Source organism: Lithobates pipiens, unplaced genomic scaffold (genome assembly GCF_037356315.1).
Source record: "Lithobates pipiens isolate NorthernLeopardFrog02 unplaced genomic scaffold, aLitPip1_a1.2 Scaffold_19, whole genome shotgun sequence".
Taxonomy (NCBI): domain Eukaryota; kingdom Metazoa; phylum Chordata; class Amphibia; order Anura; family Ranidae; genus Lithobates; species Lithobates pipiens.
This window is the reverse complement of record NW_027507764.1, coordinates 525,380,516-525,395,330: the sequence shown is the minus strand read 5'-3', so window position 1 is coordinate 525,395,330 and position 14,815 is coordinate 525,380,516. Positions and strand designations below refer to the sequence as shown.

Here is a 14,815-nt window from a genome sequence, read left to right as displayed (position 1 = left end):
TCTCCCTTACACGCCTGGACTCCTCGGGAGGGTGGAGCCCAGAACCATGGTGTTGGCTTTGTTTTAAGCCCAAGACCCACCTGTGCAATCATCCAGTCAGACTGCTGGCTGTTCCCAAAACCCGGTCCCAGGATTGGAGATTCACCACATATCCCCCCCCCTTGTTTCGACCCAGAGGGCGGAACACCCAAGTTACTTTTGGCACCTCTGTGCCAGATACCATTTACAGAAGTACCCTCCTGTCCAACCTCGCTTCTCCTAACGGGGAACTCCACCCAATGCCTCCTTTGGTGTCTCCCTCTAAGCCTTACTGTCACTCTGCTATGAGCTTTGATGCGACCTTCCCAACTTTTCTTCCGAGTGCATTTCCATAAGCACTTCCTCTCCTGAAATCTTAATGGGTTCCCGTTGGTCTTTCTACCAACCCTTCTGCCTCCACGCTTCAGGTTCCCTGGTTTCCCCAAAACTCTCTCAGCAGTACTGTTCTGAGACTGTAAGGGGCCTATTTCTATAGTGTTTAGAACGGAAACCCACCTCTTATTTCTGGTACCTGCCTCAGCAGTCACTAATTGATTACTAGGTTTACCTGTACCTTTGGACACCACATTATCATGTACTATTAACACATTATTTGGTTCATCATTGACAGACATATTCAAACCAACATTAGACCTCTCAATGTTGCACATGTCACCAATGCCTTTTTTTCCAAAATTTGCTAGGGCAGAGTCCACAGAGGGCACACATACTAGAGGGCCGCCATCACCCACAGGAACCTCACAGGATGCCACCTCCCCTGGGTTCACCCACTCTGCAGGCAGCTGTCCTACCACTTGACCCGTTCTGATGCCATCTGTATTTTTATCCACGCTCCTTGCCCATTCCCCTGTCCCGGGGACCTTATTTTCAACTTCTCCAAAGTCTGTCTCAAATATTTCTTCTGCACGTAGTCCAGCAGCATACGTAGCAGCAACTTTTAACAAAAGTAGCAAATTTAGGAATAAACCATTCCTGTCCCGTTTTGCTTTGCTCTGTACAGCCTGCCATACAGTGCTCCACCTAGTGGTACTGCGCAGTACCAGCCCATCAGACTGTGGAGGAGACACACTAGTATAGATTGGTTGTACATCCCAAAGTTCAAGAATCTCTTTTAATGCTTTGGTGAATAACCAGGCCCTTGACTCCAGACCTAAGTCCTTCCTGGGGACTTTCATGACACTGGGGATGCAGAGAGACTCACTTGCTGAGACTTGAAAAGTTGCAATGGTTAACGGAACCTCCTCCCGGCTGGAGGTAAACACAGCCTGGTGCTCCACCACAGCGCTGCCAATTGCTGGACTCATACCCAACTTCTCAGGCTCAGCATCAGTGAACTGCTCCAGAACACTACCAGTGACGTCACGTTGACACTCCATGTCAACCTCAGTTTTGTGGGTCACGGACAATGTCTCTGCTGTGCCCTTATTTGGTTCATCCTGCTCACCAGGGTTAACCCCTGCAGCAGCCATCACGCCCTCAGGTACAAGCTGTTCTGCAGCCTCCCCTGCTGGTACAGCAGAAACCGTGTCCACCTTATTTTTGTGCATAAAAGCCCTATCTATCAGGGAGATAAGATTTTTGCTCCAACTATCCCAATCTGTTGTATGTGCGCTCCCTTCTGCGGTACTCCTCAGCACCAATCCATCTGCCCAAGGAGACACATAAGAACAGACTGGCTTAGTTGCAGACTCATTACACCAGTCATTGTAAATCATGTCAGACTGTGGTAGCACAGGTTGCAATACACCATATACCTGCACATTTTTAGTACTAGCAGCTTGCACTAACACATTACCATTACACGGTACAGTTCCATTCTGTCCCACCAGAGTGACATCGCAGTTGTCCAGGGCAACCTCTGACTCCAACACATGAAGTTCCCTGGAGATTCCTGTGGACAACTGTGCTGTCTTACCACCAGTTGCTACAGGCAACGGCCCATTTTTGATAACCCCAGGTTCTTTCAGAGCAAAAGTTTTCCCAACAGCATTAAACTTTTCATTAACAGTAACACTTATAGCATTTTTCGCATTTGTAGGCTGTCCTAGCCCATGGTCAACTTGAGCCTGATAGTCACTAGACACAACACTTTTAGACATCAACACAGGTTCTATTTGGATTTTAACCCTTGCATTCCCACTATATAGGGAAAAGTCATTCTCAAGTGCACATTCAGTGGCCCCACTAACTGGGGTCACTCTCACATCATCATGGACAGTCTCGTAACCAGTCCTTTTATACATGAAATCAGCAGTTCCAGCCATCATTTCATTAAAGACAGTCTTACCCACCGCAGTAGTTGGGGTCACCATCTTCATTTGAGTACGTCGTCTTATGCACCAGTCCTCTGCTGCACTTTTACTGGCCAACACCTCCTGGTGGCCATGGGATGAAACTACAGCAGGCATCTCCCACCGCTTAGCACCCCCTGCAGGCACAACAGGAAACTTCTTGTTGCTAGGGGTGACTGCAAACATATTTTCACCGGAATCTGAGCCTACAGACAAAACTTCTTCAGCAACATTATCTCCAGCCGTATTCCACAACCTAGGGCAAGAAAACATGCCATGCCCCAGCTGGCCACATTCCAGGCATGGTGCTGGACGATTTTTTTCCAAAGAGATTCTCTCCTGGCGATTCCCAGCTGGCCGGAATGCACAGGCCTCTTTGTGGGGACGCTGAACCAAACCTCTACTGCAGCTCCTTTCAGGCATAAATTTCACTCCGGTTGCCATGGGAGACCGCACTCTCCCAGCAGAACTTTGCTGGCTCTCTCCAACATAATAAACTGGCTCCTCCTTAAGCCACTTTCCACGATCCTTATTAGACATAGCCCATGGTACAGAGACAGCCCGATTGGCTTCCTTTGCGTTGTTATGGGCAACCACTCTCATCCTAAGCCTTTGATCAGCCTCTCTCCTTGCATATCGCATGGGCTTCGCTCTGCTGGATCCCATCTCATGCTGTGACACATTCACATCTTTCACAATAGCTGTTGTTTTAACTGCAGCAGCTTTGCCAGGGGCAACAACAGCCCTCTTCCAGTTATGGACATCCAGCGGCTTTTCCCTTGCACTGAGGGTTGGCTTCCTTTCCTCTGTAGCTTGGTTCAGTGCTGCTAAATGCCGCTTGCACCAATCCACTGCAGATTCAAATGCTGGTGGACTCTCCATAACAGCAGTCACCTGTGCACTCATTGCACCAGGGTTGCTAGGGACAACCCCAGCCATTTTTCTCCTTGATAAACTCTGATCAGGTATGTATGGGGCTCGTTCAGGCGGTAACAACCCCTCCAACCACAGAGCTCTGTCTCTCATTTCAGAAAACCTGGCTTCTTTTAAGAGCTTTGACCGCCCCATACTTAGAGACTCCAGAACAACTTTAAACAGTCCAGGAAAATGAAAGTGTCTCTTTTAAAGCAAGTTGCTTTTCTCTTCATGCAAGCTTTTCTCACCTGCACATTGCACACACTGATTATGCTGTCTCATGCACACAAACACAGTTCATACCAACAGAAAAAAAAAAATTTGACTTTTCATTCACAGGTACACCACCTGCAACACGCAATGCCTTTTGCCTGGCTGCACTTCCACACACAGCCAATAGTTCCTGACTTGAACTTACTGTAGAGCAAGGACCCGGATTCCACAGTCTTCTGCCCGCATTCGAACACCACTTGTAATATTTGGGGGTTATTTTAGCTTAAAGGTAGAGCTTACCAGTGAGCTGGATCCACACCAGATGTCGTTTAAGGGCTCGTAGGCCCACTTTTATTAAAGAAAGAAAAGTCAGATAACAAAATAGTTGCCCACACAGGGGTTTCAGCTTTCCACAGCAGTAATGTATGTAGAACCAAAAATACCAAGCCACCTGGCTCTCTTTAGCAGCACTGCTGCTCAGACTTCTGCTGCAGCCCTCTTGGCTCTTTAACAGAGTTCCTGTACACCCAGTACCTCAGCACTCTTTAACAGCTTCTCTTTCAGCCCACAAGCTTGGACCCTCTGTCTGCTCTGACAGACCGACCTGTGCAGACATGCACACTTCTTCTCCCTTACACGCCTGGACTCCTCGGGAGGGTGGAGCCCAGAACCATGGTGTTGGCTTTGTTTTAAGCCCAAGACCCACCTGTGCAATCATCCAGCCAGACTGCTGGCTGTTCCCAAAACCCGGTCCCAGGATTGGAGATTCACCACAATATATATATATATATATATATATATATATATATTTAGCATCCACTTGGGCCACCTTGTGGTGGTGCATAGACTGTATTCTACCAATAATTAGTAAGGTTTGCAGGTTAACATTTTACTGGAAAAATAAGTCCAACAGATTATTAGACACAGGTATAACCCAAGTTGTGTGATAATGCAGCAACATGAATTCACAGGGAGACACAAAGATATGACCATAATAGTAAGACAAATTGTTATCATGAATTGCTCAAGAAAGGATTTATGACCCTAGAACAAGAGGGAGAAGAGGAGATGTTTAGTCAGTCCACTCCTCCTAGGCCCTGATGCCACAAAAAATAAGGGTACGCTGGTAAAAGGTCTGTGTAGGAGCTTCCCTTCAGCTGATCTTCAGCTAGCTATAATGGGGCCCTGAGATGTTACAGGGCAATGACAGCTTAAAGAGGTTGAGTCAGGTGTAATGGTGTCTGCATGCAGTGTCCTTGAGAACAATGTGATGGGCTTCTGCCTGCTCACCAATCCAGCAGATATATATGCTCTGTGAGGCAAGCAGTCCCTGCGCAGACTCTTGAATGACAGCAACGAGTTGTGAGGCACCCGACTGGCCACCTGTGGCTCAGAACTCAGTAATGACCGTGTGGATGTGCAGGGAATTTGGAGCCAGGCAGCAGTGCAGTGGATGCGGTGACAGTGACAGCCAACCTGCATCCAGCGATGTAGTCCCCAGAGCAAGAGGTATCAGCCCTGCCTAGGCCGCAGTGCCCACCAGCAGCACCCGAAGCGACAGCCTCTGGCTCTTGCAGCTTTGAAGCCCATGTCCCAAGAGAGCGAGCCCACCCAGAACAATCCAGTTTATCTGTTTGCCCAGAATTCCTTTAGTCTTTCAGCACTCTGGAACTTGTAGTTTCAAACAGTATAGAGTCTATGGTAACTTCAAAGGACCAGACTGCACATCCCCCAATCCTCTGCTATAGTGAAAGGCTTTTCCTCTGCATTCAGAAAGTGATGTGATTATCTCCTGGTTGAGCACTAGAGGGAAAATGTATAGCATTAGAAGATGTGTCTCTTGAATGAAGATAGTAACACAGCCAGCACCTGGCTACATATATACATTTCAGAATAAATAGAATAATAACAAAAAAAATAATCAGAATACAAAAAAGGTAAACGAAATAATATATACACCCATTCCAATATATACACATATATTATGATTCTTTATGTTTTGAAATGTCCATACTTCTTTCTAGAGCCCAAGAACTTCCCAGAAAGAAACTCAGATGAAGAGGATAAAGCTGAGAAATCTCCTGGTGGAACTCCTGATGAAACTCCAGACAATTCCCCATCACCAGTTAAATCTCCTAACAAAAAAGGAATTTTTGGTGGAATCATCTCGCCGTCACTTCTGAAGGTAACACTATTAATATGTAGGACTAAATAAATGTATATGTTTGTGAGTCACAGCAACTTGATTTTGACTGTTCAAAGCTCATAAGATCTATTCTTCTGGTTAAAAAATGATTGATAAGCAGTTTAGGTTAGTGACTGCACTTTTGGGGAAGTTGTACTGATACGTGGCGAGAAAGCATTAACAACATTTTTAAAGGGCTTGTGATTTACTGGTCAATAATGTTTCTTGGTATTATTGTTGGCTTGCCAGCCTGGGAGCTAAGCCATTGCTGCTGCAAAATGAAAAGGGATCAGTAAATGGCAATTACAAAGGTGGACAGACTGTTAATATGCATATGCTCGAGAAATTAAGGGAAGGGATCAGAAGAGATTTGATGAATAACATCTTGCTTCTTATGTGTGCGACTGATAAATATTGCTAGTTTTTATAATAGATGATACTTACTTGTAACCCTGCCAAGATATTAACTGTGCAGCATCTCCAGCGCTGCTTAGCTTCTCTCCCAAAAATTTCCAAATACTTTCTCATGCGCCCCATTCATATGCACCAAAGACTTATTTCATTTAAATGAAGAGCCTAGTGACCCTTTCCAGTACATTTGCATGCTCATTTACCATACTCAATCCTAGAAGAGGATATACATTAAAGCAAGGTGTAGGCAACCTTCGAGAGATGGAGATCTACTTGAACAGCACTGATGAAGTCAAAGATCATCGGGCAATAAAAATATTTTTACTCAGAACAAAAATAAGTATTACAAGAGAGTGCAGGGTTTAGGATGCGTTATGCAGGGTTCACCAGTACATTACGCTCAGAATGCAGGGATCAGGTGTGGGCTTCGCTCAGAATGCAGAGTTCAGGAGTGTGTTACGCTCAGAATGCAGGGTTTACGAGTGTGTTGCACTCAGAATGCAGGGTTCAGGAGTGCATTGCTTTTAGAATGCAGGGTTCAGGAGTGTGTTGCACTCAGAATGCAGGGATCAGGAGTGCAATGCGCTCAAAATGCAGGGTTTAGGAGTGTGTTGCAGTCATAATGCAGGGATCAGGAGGACATTATGCTCAGAATGCAAGGTTCAGGAGTGCGTTGCGCCTAGAATTCAGGGTATCAGGAGTGTGTTGCACTCAGAATGCAGTATTTAGGGGTGTGTGGCACTCAGAATGGAGGGTTTGGGGTGCGTTGCAGTCAGAATGCAGGGATGGGGAATGCATTATGCTCAAAATGCAGGGTTCAGGAGTGCGTTGCACTCAGAATTCTGGGAATCAAGAGTGCGTTGTGCTCACAGTGCAGGGTTTAGGGGTGTGTTGCACTCAGAATGCAGGGTTTGGGGGTGTGTTGCAGTCAGAATGCAGGCATCAGGAGTGCATTACGCTCAAAATGCAGGGTTCAGGAGTACGTTGCGCTCAGAATGCAGGGTTTAGGGGTGCATTGTGCTCAGAATGCAGGGGATCAGGAGTGCGTTGCGCTCAGAATGCAGGGTTCAGAAGTGTGTTGCAGTCAGAATGCAGGGATCAGGAGTGCATTGCGCTCAGAATGCAGGGGATCAGGAGTGCATTGTGCTCAGAATGCAGGAATCAGGAGTGCTTTACACTCAGAATGCAGGGTTCAGGAGTGGGTTGTGCTCAGAATGCAGGGGATCAGGAGTGCTTTGCCTTCAGAATGCAGGGTTTGGGGGTGCGTTGCAGTCAGAATGCAGGGATCAGGAGTGCATTACGCTAAAAATTCAGGGTTCAGGAGTGCGTTGCACTCATAATGCAGGTGATCCGGAGTGCAATGCACTCAGAATGCAGGGTTTGTGGGTGCGATGCAGTCAGAATGCAGAGATCAGGAGTGCATTACGCTCAAAATGCAGGGTTCAGGAGTGCGTTGCGCTCAGAATGCAGGTGATCAGGAGTGCAATGCACTCAGAATGCAAGGCTTAGGGGTGCGTTGTGCTCAGAATGCAGGGGTTCAGGATTGCGTTGCGCTCAGAATGCAGAGTTTTGGGGTGCATTGCTCTCATAATTTAGGGTTTAGGGGTGTGCGTTGCACTCAGAATGCAGGGTTTAGGAGTGGGTTGCGCTCAGAATGCAGGGATCGGGGTGGGAAGAAGGTGGGGGGTGATGTGAAGGGTGGTAGAGGACACTGCTATGGGAGTGCCCATAACAGTGTCCTCTGCCCCCTTCGCATCATCCCTCCCCTGCCACACACAAGCACAATGGTGTCTTCTGCCCCCCCCCCCCCCCCTAGCTTTAACCGCTTCTCTCCCATAGCACAGTGTCCTACCTGTTTCCACAGTGGAGACTGGAAGGCAGCATAGTTCTGGACAGGGGGGTAGGAGCTGGCAGAGTGACTTTTCATAGTAGCAAGCTGGTGATTGGTTGCTTAGGACCACCCTGTGTCCTAGCAGCCAATCACCAGTGGTTTAACATAAAAAGTTAATTTTACCAGCTCCCTCCATCCTGAGGCATGCTTCCTCCCGGTCTCCACTGTTCACTGATCACAGCGGCGGAGAAGGATGGAGGCGGGAGGAAGAGAGAGAGACTGGGACATAGATGGCATCGCAGAGCTGCAGAGGAGGCAGGAGTCTGGAGGCTGGGAGGGGAGACAAGTACCAACACTTAGAAGGTAGGGGTTGGAGGCACAGGAACCTGTTTGCGGTCTACCTGTCAACTGTCTGTTTTTGACGGGTGGACCGTAATCGACAGGTTGCCGACCCCCTCTTTAAAGTATATGTAAGCCCTAAAAACTAACTTTTTTACTTGGCTCCTTTTGATCTGTTAAATATACCATTGGAAGTATTTTGTTATGCCTGTTTGATAAGTTAAAAAAATACCTGTTGATCCTGGCAGAAATCTTGCAACATGATAACATCATGTGCACTCTGGCTGTGCTGACTGATTACAGTGATATTGTTCTTAGCTGGAATTTGAATGGTGGTGGTCCTCAAATGCTTGAGGGGTCAAGCCTGAAAAGGCAAAAAGACCAGTATCTTACTGGCTTTATTGTGTCCACCAGAAGAAAAAGAGAGAGAGGAGAGGTGGAAGAGCCCTTATAGTGTAGGGTGTGTGTGTGTGTGTGTGAGTGTGATAGTGGTGAGCCAAAAAAAAGTTAGGTAGAAAAAGAGCAAATTAAATAACTTACAACTGGCGAGGTTGCTGTTAACCTGTATGGTGAGACAAGCAATCTTCCAGGGGCTCAAGTGGAGAAAACCCCTGTCTCCGTATATATGTTAAACCTGGTTTGCTGGTCACAACCTGTCAGTTGTCCGAAAGGACAGAGGCACCCGTCGTAGTGTGTAATGCGGAAATGGTGTGTCCATGGATGCATCAGTGTCATCCTGTTTGATGAAACTCATAGAGCTTTATTTCACCAAAAAGATATGTTTTATGGCTTATAAATGGCCCTTCCTCAGTTTATGGTGATAAACAAAAGTTTTCTACTTTCTGGATCCAGACTTTACCATAGTATGGTATGGTAATTTGAAAAGTATACAATTTTTGTTTTACATACATACATAGGATAACATATTTTAAAAGACATCCAGCAGCTAGAAGGTGGCTAATAGCACAAGCAAAAAAATGTCTGACTTTTGCAAAAGAGCTTCTCTGAGAAAGTGAAAAGTATGGCATTATAAGAGGAGGCAAATGAAAACGCTATCAAGTAAGTGTGTGAGGAGCCTAGAGATTTTGAGTAAGGACGGGTATGGTCAAAGTATGACCAAAGGATTTAATTTTTTTAGATTAGAATAGAGTACTAAGGGATTAAAATTGATGATTTTATTGCGGACTGTGTCCCCATTTGGACTCTATAATTGTCCTGGCTACTAGTGTTAATGGAAATTAAAGTAAGAGTAAATCCCAAAACTTGAGCTGCTACCAGAACAGGAATAGAGCAGAGATCCTCTAAAAGGGACACTTGTTCACATGACAACTGTTTAAGAGGCATATACTGTATATGTAATGCAACTGCACCTCAATGACTAAAAGAGGGGTGCATGGTAAAGGTGGTGGTGGTGGTTGAATTCAAAGCTCAGGCCTGTCACTCAGAAAATATTGAAGGCAAATAATCCATATGTTTGCCAAGCAACTTGCATTTTTCAACAATGACTTACAACATTTTGTTCAGTACATGTTTTCAGAACAACTTTAATATTGTCCAATCCTTGCGATTTGCTTAACTATGGCTGTAGGGAGGGGCGTGACCAGGGCAAGACGTGTCACTTATGAACGGCTATCTTCCTGATAACTACCTCGTTTAGAGCCCTTCAAACTGACTCTTACCCGGTAAACTGCCTGGAACTAGGTAGGTGAGACTCCAGAGAGTATAATAATGTCGTCCGCGTCCTCAAAAAAGCCCAAGGAGAGCCGTCCACTGCCGCCAAAGGATCAGAGGCAGCTCTGTTCCCAGCGTGGAGGAGACTCTGGCCCTGCTCCTGCCATCTTGGCTCCTGTGTCTCCTTACAGTGTGCCAGACAGCACAGTGCGAGGGTGGAGCATGAATCAGGCTCGGACCATGCACATGGTGCCCTGGAGCTGTTGCCAACACCTTTACCCCCCGAGTTAGAGGTGCATACAGTGGCAATCATGGGTCCGATCCTAGAGGCGATCACAGCCTCCAAAACAGAGCTCATGGGGCGCATTGACTACCTGGCCTCTGAATGTAATCTTATCAGACATAACCTGGACAAGATTAGAGGCAGGCTTACAATGGCAGAAGCCCGCATCTCGGAGGTGGAAGATGCCACACAATCCCAGGGCTCCCAGCTGTCTGAACTAAAGGACCTGGTAAGATCGCTCCAACGCCACGCTGATGACACTGATACAGACAAAGGAGAAATAATGTGAGGGTGGTGGGTCTGCCTGAAGGTGCAGAAAGTGCCAAACCGGTCCTCTTTGCGGAACAGGTTTTAAAAACCCTGTTTTCCCTGGAGGATCTCCCACCCACATACGTGGGGGAGAGAGCACACTGGGTTACCACTGGTGCTAGTCCCCCTGGTTCTCTGCCCAGGCCCTTTCTAGTCAGGTTTCTAAACTATAGAGACCACGATATGCTGCTGGCTGAAGCAAGCAAGCATCAGGATTCAAAGTTTGAAAATGCTCGCATCATGCTCTTTCCAGATTTTTCTGCTGAGACACAGAGGAAACACCGCTCTTTCACGTATGTAAGGAGACGATTCTGATAAAAATAAATTACAGCATGTTGTATCCCAGCCGTCTAAGGGTTCAATGCAAGGGCTCGGTCAAGTTCTTTGATGCTCCACAAGATGCGTGTGATTGGCTAGACGACAACCCCTAACATCACATAATCCTTCCTGGTTGTGGCCTGTTCTATTTCCGGTTTTCTCTTCTCTCTTTGTGTTTTTTTTTTTCCTGCCATACATGAAGAGATCTTAAATATCATAGGTACAACCCCACCATTTGTGGTGCTGGCTAGCGCTAAATGTTGCTGTTGAGAGATCTCTTCCCAAAGATGGCACTCTAACCTGCGGTTTGAAGGAGGCACCATTCTTACAATTGGTGGGCACAGAGTTCTGCATGGAGAGACAAAGTTTTTCATCTAACAATGCCGAACTCTCGACACCAAAGGTTGGACCTCTTCAGATTTTTTTGTTCCTTGGGTACAAGATGTATACTGGACTATTTTTGTTTTCTATTTTTTGGTTATAAGTTTCTGGTATAACAGCGGGGGGGGTTAGGGGTTACCATCTAGCATGTAGCTGGATAGCTACTGGTCTGTATGTAATGCCCATTCATCTGTTTTTTACGGATTGATAGCAGCCTTAAAGTAGTGTCCTGGAATGTAAGGGGATTAAATAGTAAATTTAAAAGAGCAGCTGTTTTTCAGTACCTTAAACAGGTGAAGTCGCATGTCATCCTCCTGCAGGAGACCAACCTGGAGGGAAGTAAAATCCTATCCCGTGCAAAGCCTAGATTCAAAGGGCACTTCACTCTTTGCATTCCAAATGCGCCAGAGGGGCCTCCATCCTAATTAGCAAGGCTGTCCCTTGCACTTTTCAACAGTTTTTCTCTGACCCGGGGGGATGATCTGTGGCTGTGGTACTGGACATACACTGCTGAAAAATGTTGAATGTGAATGTATACCTACCCCCTCCTATACAGATGCAAGTGCTTTATGACCTAATGGTAAAACTAGCTCCCTTTATTAGCCTACCTACCCTAATTATGGGGGATTTCAATGCCATTTTGGACCCTGCACTAGAATCTTCCAATACCAATAGGCCTGCTGACTGACTGACCTATGCACTTGGATGTCTGTGACAGGTCTCACTGAGTTATGGCATTGGAAGCATCCCAATGTCAAATCCTATTCCCATCTATTTGTTACCTATAGATCCTCTGCCAGAATTGATTTAGCGTTTGGCAATCCTTCACTGCTAATGTATGTTCATGACACTGAATATTTGGCTGGGGGAATATCAGACCACTGCTCACTTTCGGTCACCCTGGCACTCCCAGTTTTGGTGAGGCGGGGAGGCTGGAAGTTGTCACCAGACTGGTTACAAAAGGAACAAGTCACTTCACAGATACAGGGCTCCATTGTAGCTTACTGGTCAACCAATGCTGATACGGCCGACTCAACCACGGGATGCATTTAAAGCTGTGGTGTGAGGAGAATGCATTTCTGTGATTAAGGTGGCCAGGAGAGCTCAAAATGCATAGGGGGAGCTTCTCCTAACTAAGCAACGTGAGTGCGACAGGTGCCCACACCGACTCTCCGACAGAAACCAATTAAACCTCTCTGCTGGAGACTCTGCAACTTGTTTCTGTACACTTTTCGGAACTGGGCCAAACTGAAATTGGGAAGAGGGCAGAATCGTTATTTGCTCAGGGGGACAAGAATGGCAAACTCTTGGTCCTTTTAGCAGCGGATCAAACAATACCGGTCAGTATTCCTGTGATTAAAACCACTGGGGGGAATGTGGTCACTGACCCTTCAGTATACTGGAAGAATTTGTGCGATATTATACTACACTTTGCTCCCCTATACCAGCATATGATATCAGTGAGCTTGATGGGCTATTGAATGACCTCTCTCTCCTCATACTGTCAGACTCAGATGTTACACTTCTGGATGCTGATAGAAATAGAAACTGTGATTCTAGCTTTTCTGCCACAAAAGTGCCCGGGCCCAGATGGCTTACCAGCAGACTTCTACAAACAATATATAGCACAACTAGCCCCAAGACTCGGTGTCCTTTTTGACTACTGCCTTAAAAACGGAGCCCTCCCGATTTCAATGATGGACACATACATGGTTCTTCTGTTGAAACTGGGTAAGGACCCACAAGAGTGTTTGTCCTACCGCCCCATAGCATTACTTAATGCAGATCTAAAAGATCCTAACCAAGGTGTTGGCATCATGACTGGCCAAGGTCATTCCTTCACTGGTGGACATTGAACAGATGGGATTTATGCCTGGGAAATCCACGGACACCAACCTGCGGAGATTATTCACTCATTTACAATTAGATACTACAGAAGTCCTGAAAAAAAGTTATAGTGTCTATCGACACTGAAAAAGCCTTTGATTCAGGTGATATGTGCATAGAGTGTTGGAGAGTATGGGATTCAGGCCTAATTTCCGGCGATGGGTCACTTTACTTTACTTTACAGTGACCCTCGGACGGCATTTAGGTTGGGGCATTTAACTTCAAAGCCTTTTGTGGTTTCTAAGGGGCACTAGACAGGGCTGCCCTCTTTCCCCCTTCCTCTTTGCTCTAATGATGGAGCCTATAGTGAGAACGTTGCGTCAATCTCAGGAGGTGGGTGCTATCCAGGTAGGATTTATACGAGAAAGCCTTGCGCTCTATGCAGATGACCTGCTTCTGTTCCTCAGAGACCTGGGAACATCTCTACAGGCAGCATTGCACGTACTCAATAAATTCCTTCTTGGTCTTCAGGTGAATTGGAGCAAGTCGTCAATATTACCGTTGGGTCCGGGGGCGCGAAGGGGGGATGAGGACAATCTCACATGCAATGGGTTTCCGTTATCTCTTACCTAGGGGTAAAAGTTACGGCTAACATATGGAATTACATACCACTAAACCTTCTACCATTAGTTCCCTGCCTGACACAAAAAATACAGGTGTGGAAACGGCTTCCCCTGTCTCTACTAAGACATATAAACCTCCTGAAAATTATGTTTTTGCCAATAATCTTGTATTTTCTAAGGCACTCTCCAGTATGGTTTCCCAAATAATTTTTCCACAAACTGAACAGTATTATCTTTTCCTTTTTGTGGTCTCCCAAATCACCCTGCATAAGCAAAAAGGTACTCCAGAAACCATGGGACGGGGGGTTGGCACTACCTGATTGGCAGAAGTACTACCTGGCTGGTCAGATGGTTTTTGCAAGACGCTGGCTGTTGGCGGAGGATGGAGACTCGACCACACTCATTGAGGCTGCTCATCTGGGCTCCTATGAGAGTTTAAGACTAGCGCTCTATAGAGGCCCAAAATCGAACCTACCCTTGACAGAATTCATGAAAGCAACCATTAAAGCTTGGGAAAAAGCCACGACTCAAATGTCCCCCAGCTATGTGGGAATCACTCCATCTGCCCCCTTATGGATGAACCTCAACTTGCCTCATTTCTATTCCCTACCAGACCCCATGCTTTTGGCTAGCAGGAGGGTTAAATAACTAGGAGATATTACAAGGGAGGGAGAAGTCATAACTTTTAACCAACTGAAAGCAAGACATATTCTACCTAACACACACTTTTTCTGGTATTTACAACTAGTGATGGCCGAACGGTTCACCCGGCGGTCGTTTCACGGCGAATTTCGGCTGTTCGCGGTCCGCCCGTTCGGCGGACTATTGGCGCTGTTCGGCGGACTTCCGTGTTTACTGTGTAAAAGAACTTTGACCTATGATGACACATCCATCATGGGGTACAGGACAGCCAATTGAGACATTACAGCACATGGACACTTGGACATTCCCCCTAACTTATAAATACACCCGATCCGGCGGCCATTTTACATTCTTTCTTCTGTCACTATAGGGAGAGGTTGCTGTGTGGAGCAGGGAGAGATTACAGTGACCCAAATTGCTAGCTATTTGGTACACAAAAGTTATTTTCAGGACTGGTATAGGTGTTAGGTGTAGTTCAGGTTAGGCAGTGCTGTGCTAGTGATTGTTGCAGCAGCCTGAGTGTCTTTTGTCAGTTTA

The 14,815-nt window shown here is 46.3% G+C and overlaps 1 protein-coding gene across 2 annotated transcripts in view; it reads left to right on the top strand.

Annotated features, from left to right (window-relative positions):
* TNKS1BP1 (tankyrase 1 binding protein 1) overlaps positions 1 to 14,815 on the top strand; it is a 211,252-nt gene that overhangs the window by 176,221 nt on the left and 20,216 nt on the right. For both annotated transcript variants that reach the window (XM_077493184.1, XM_077493183.1), the window contains exon 8: positions 5,483 to 5,643. In XM_077493184.1, the coding sequence (XP_077349310.1) occupies positions 5,483 to 5,643 (161 nt within the window). The remainder of the gene's footprint in view (positions 1 to 5,482; positions 5,644 to 14,815) is intronic.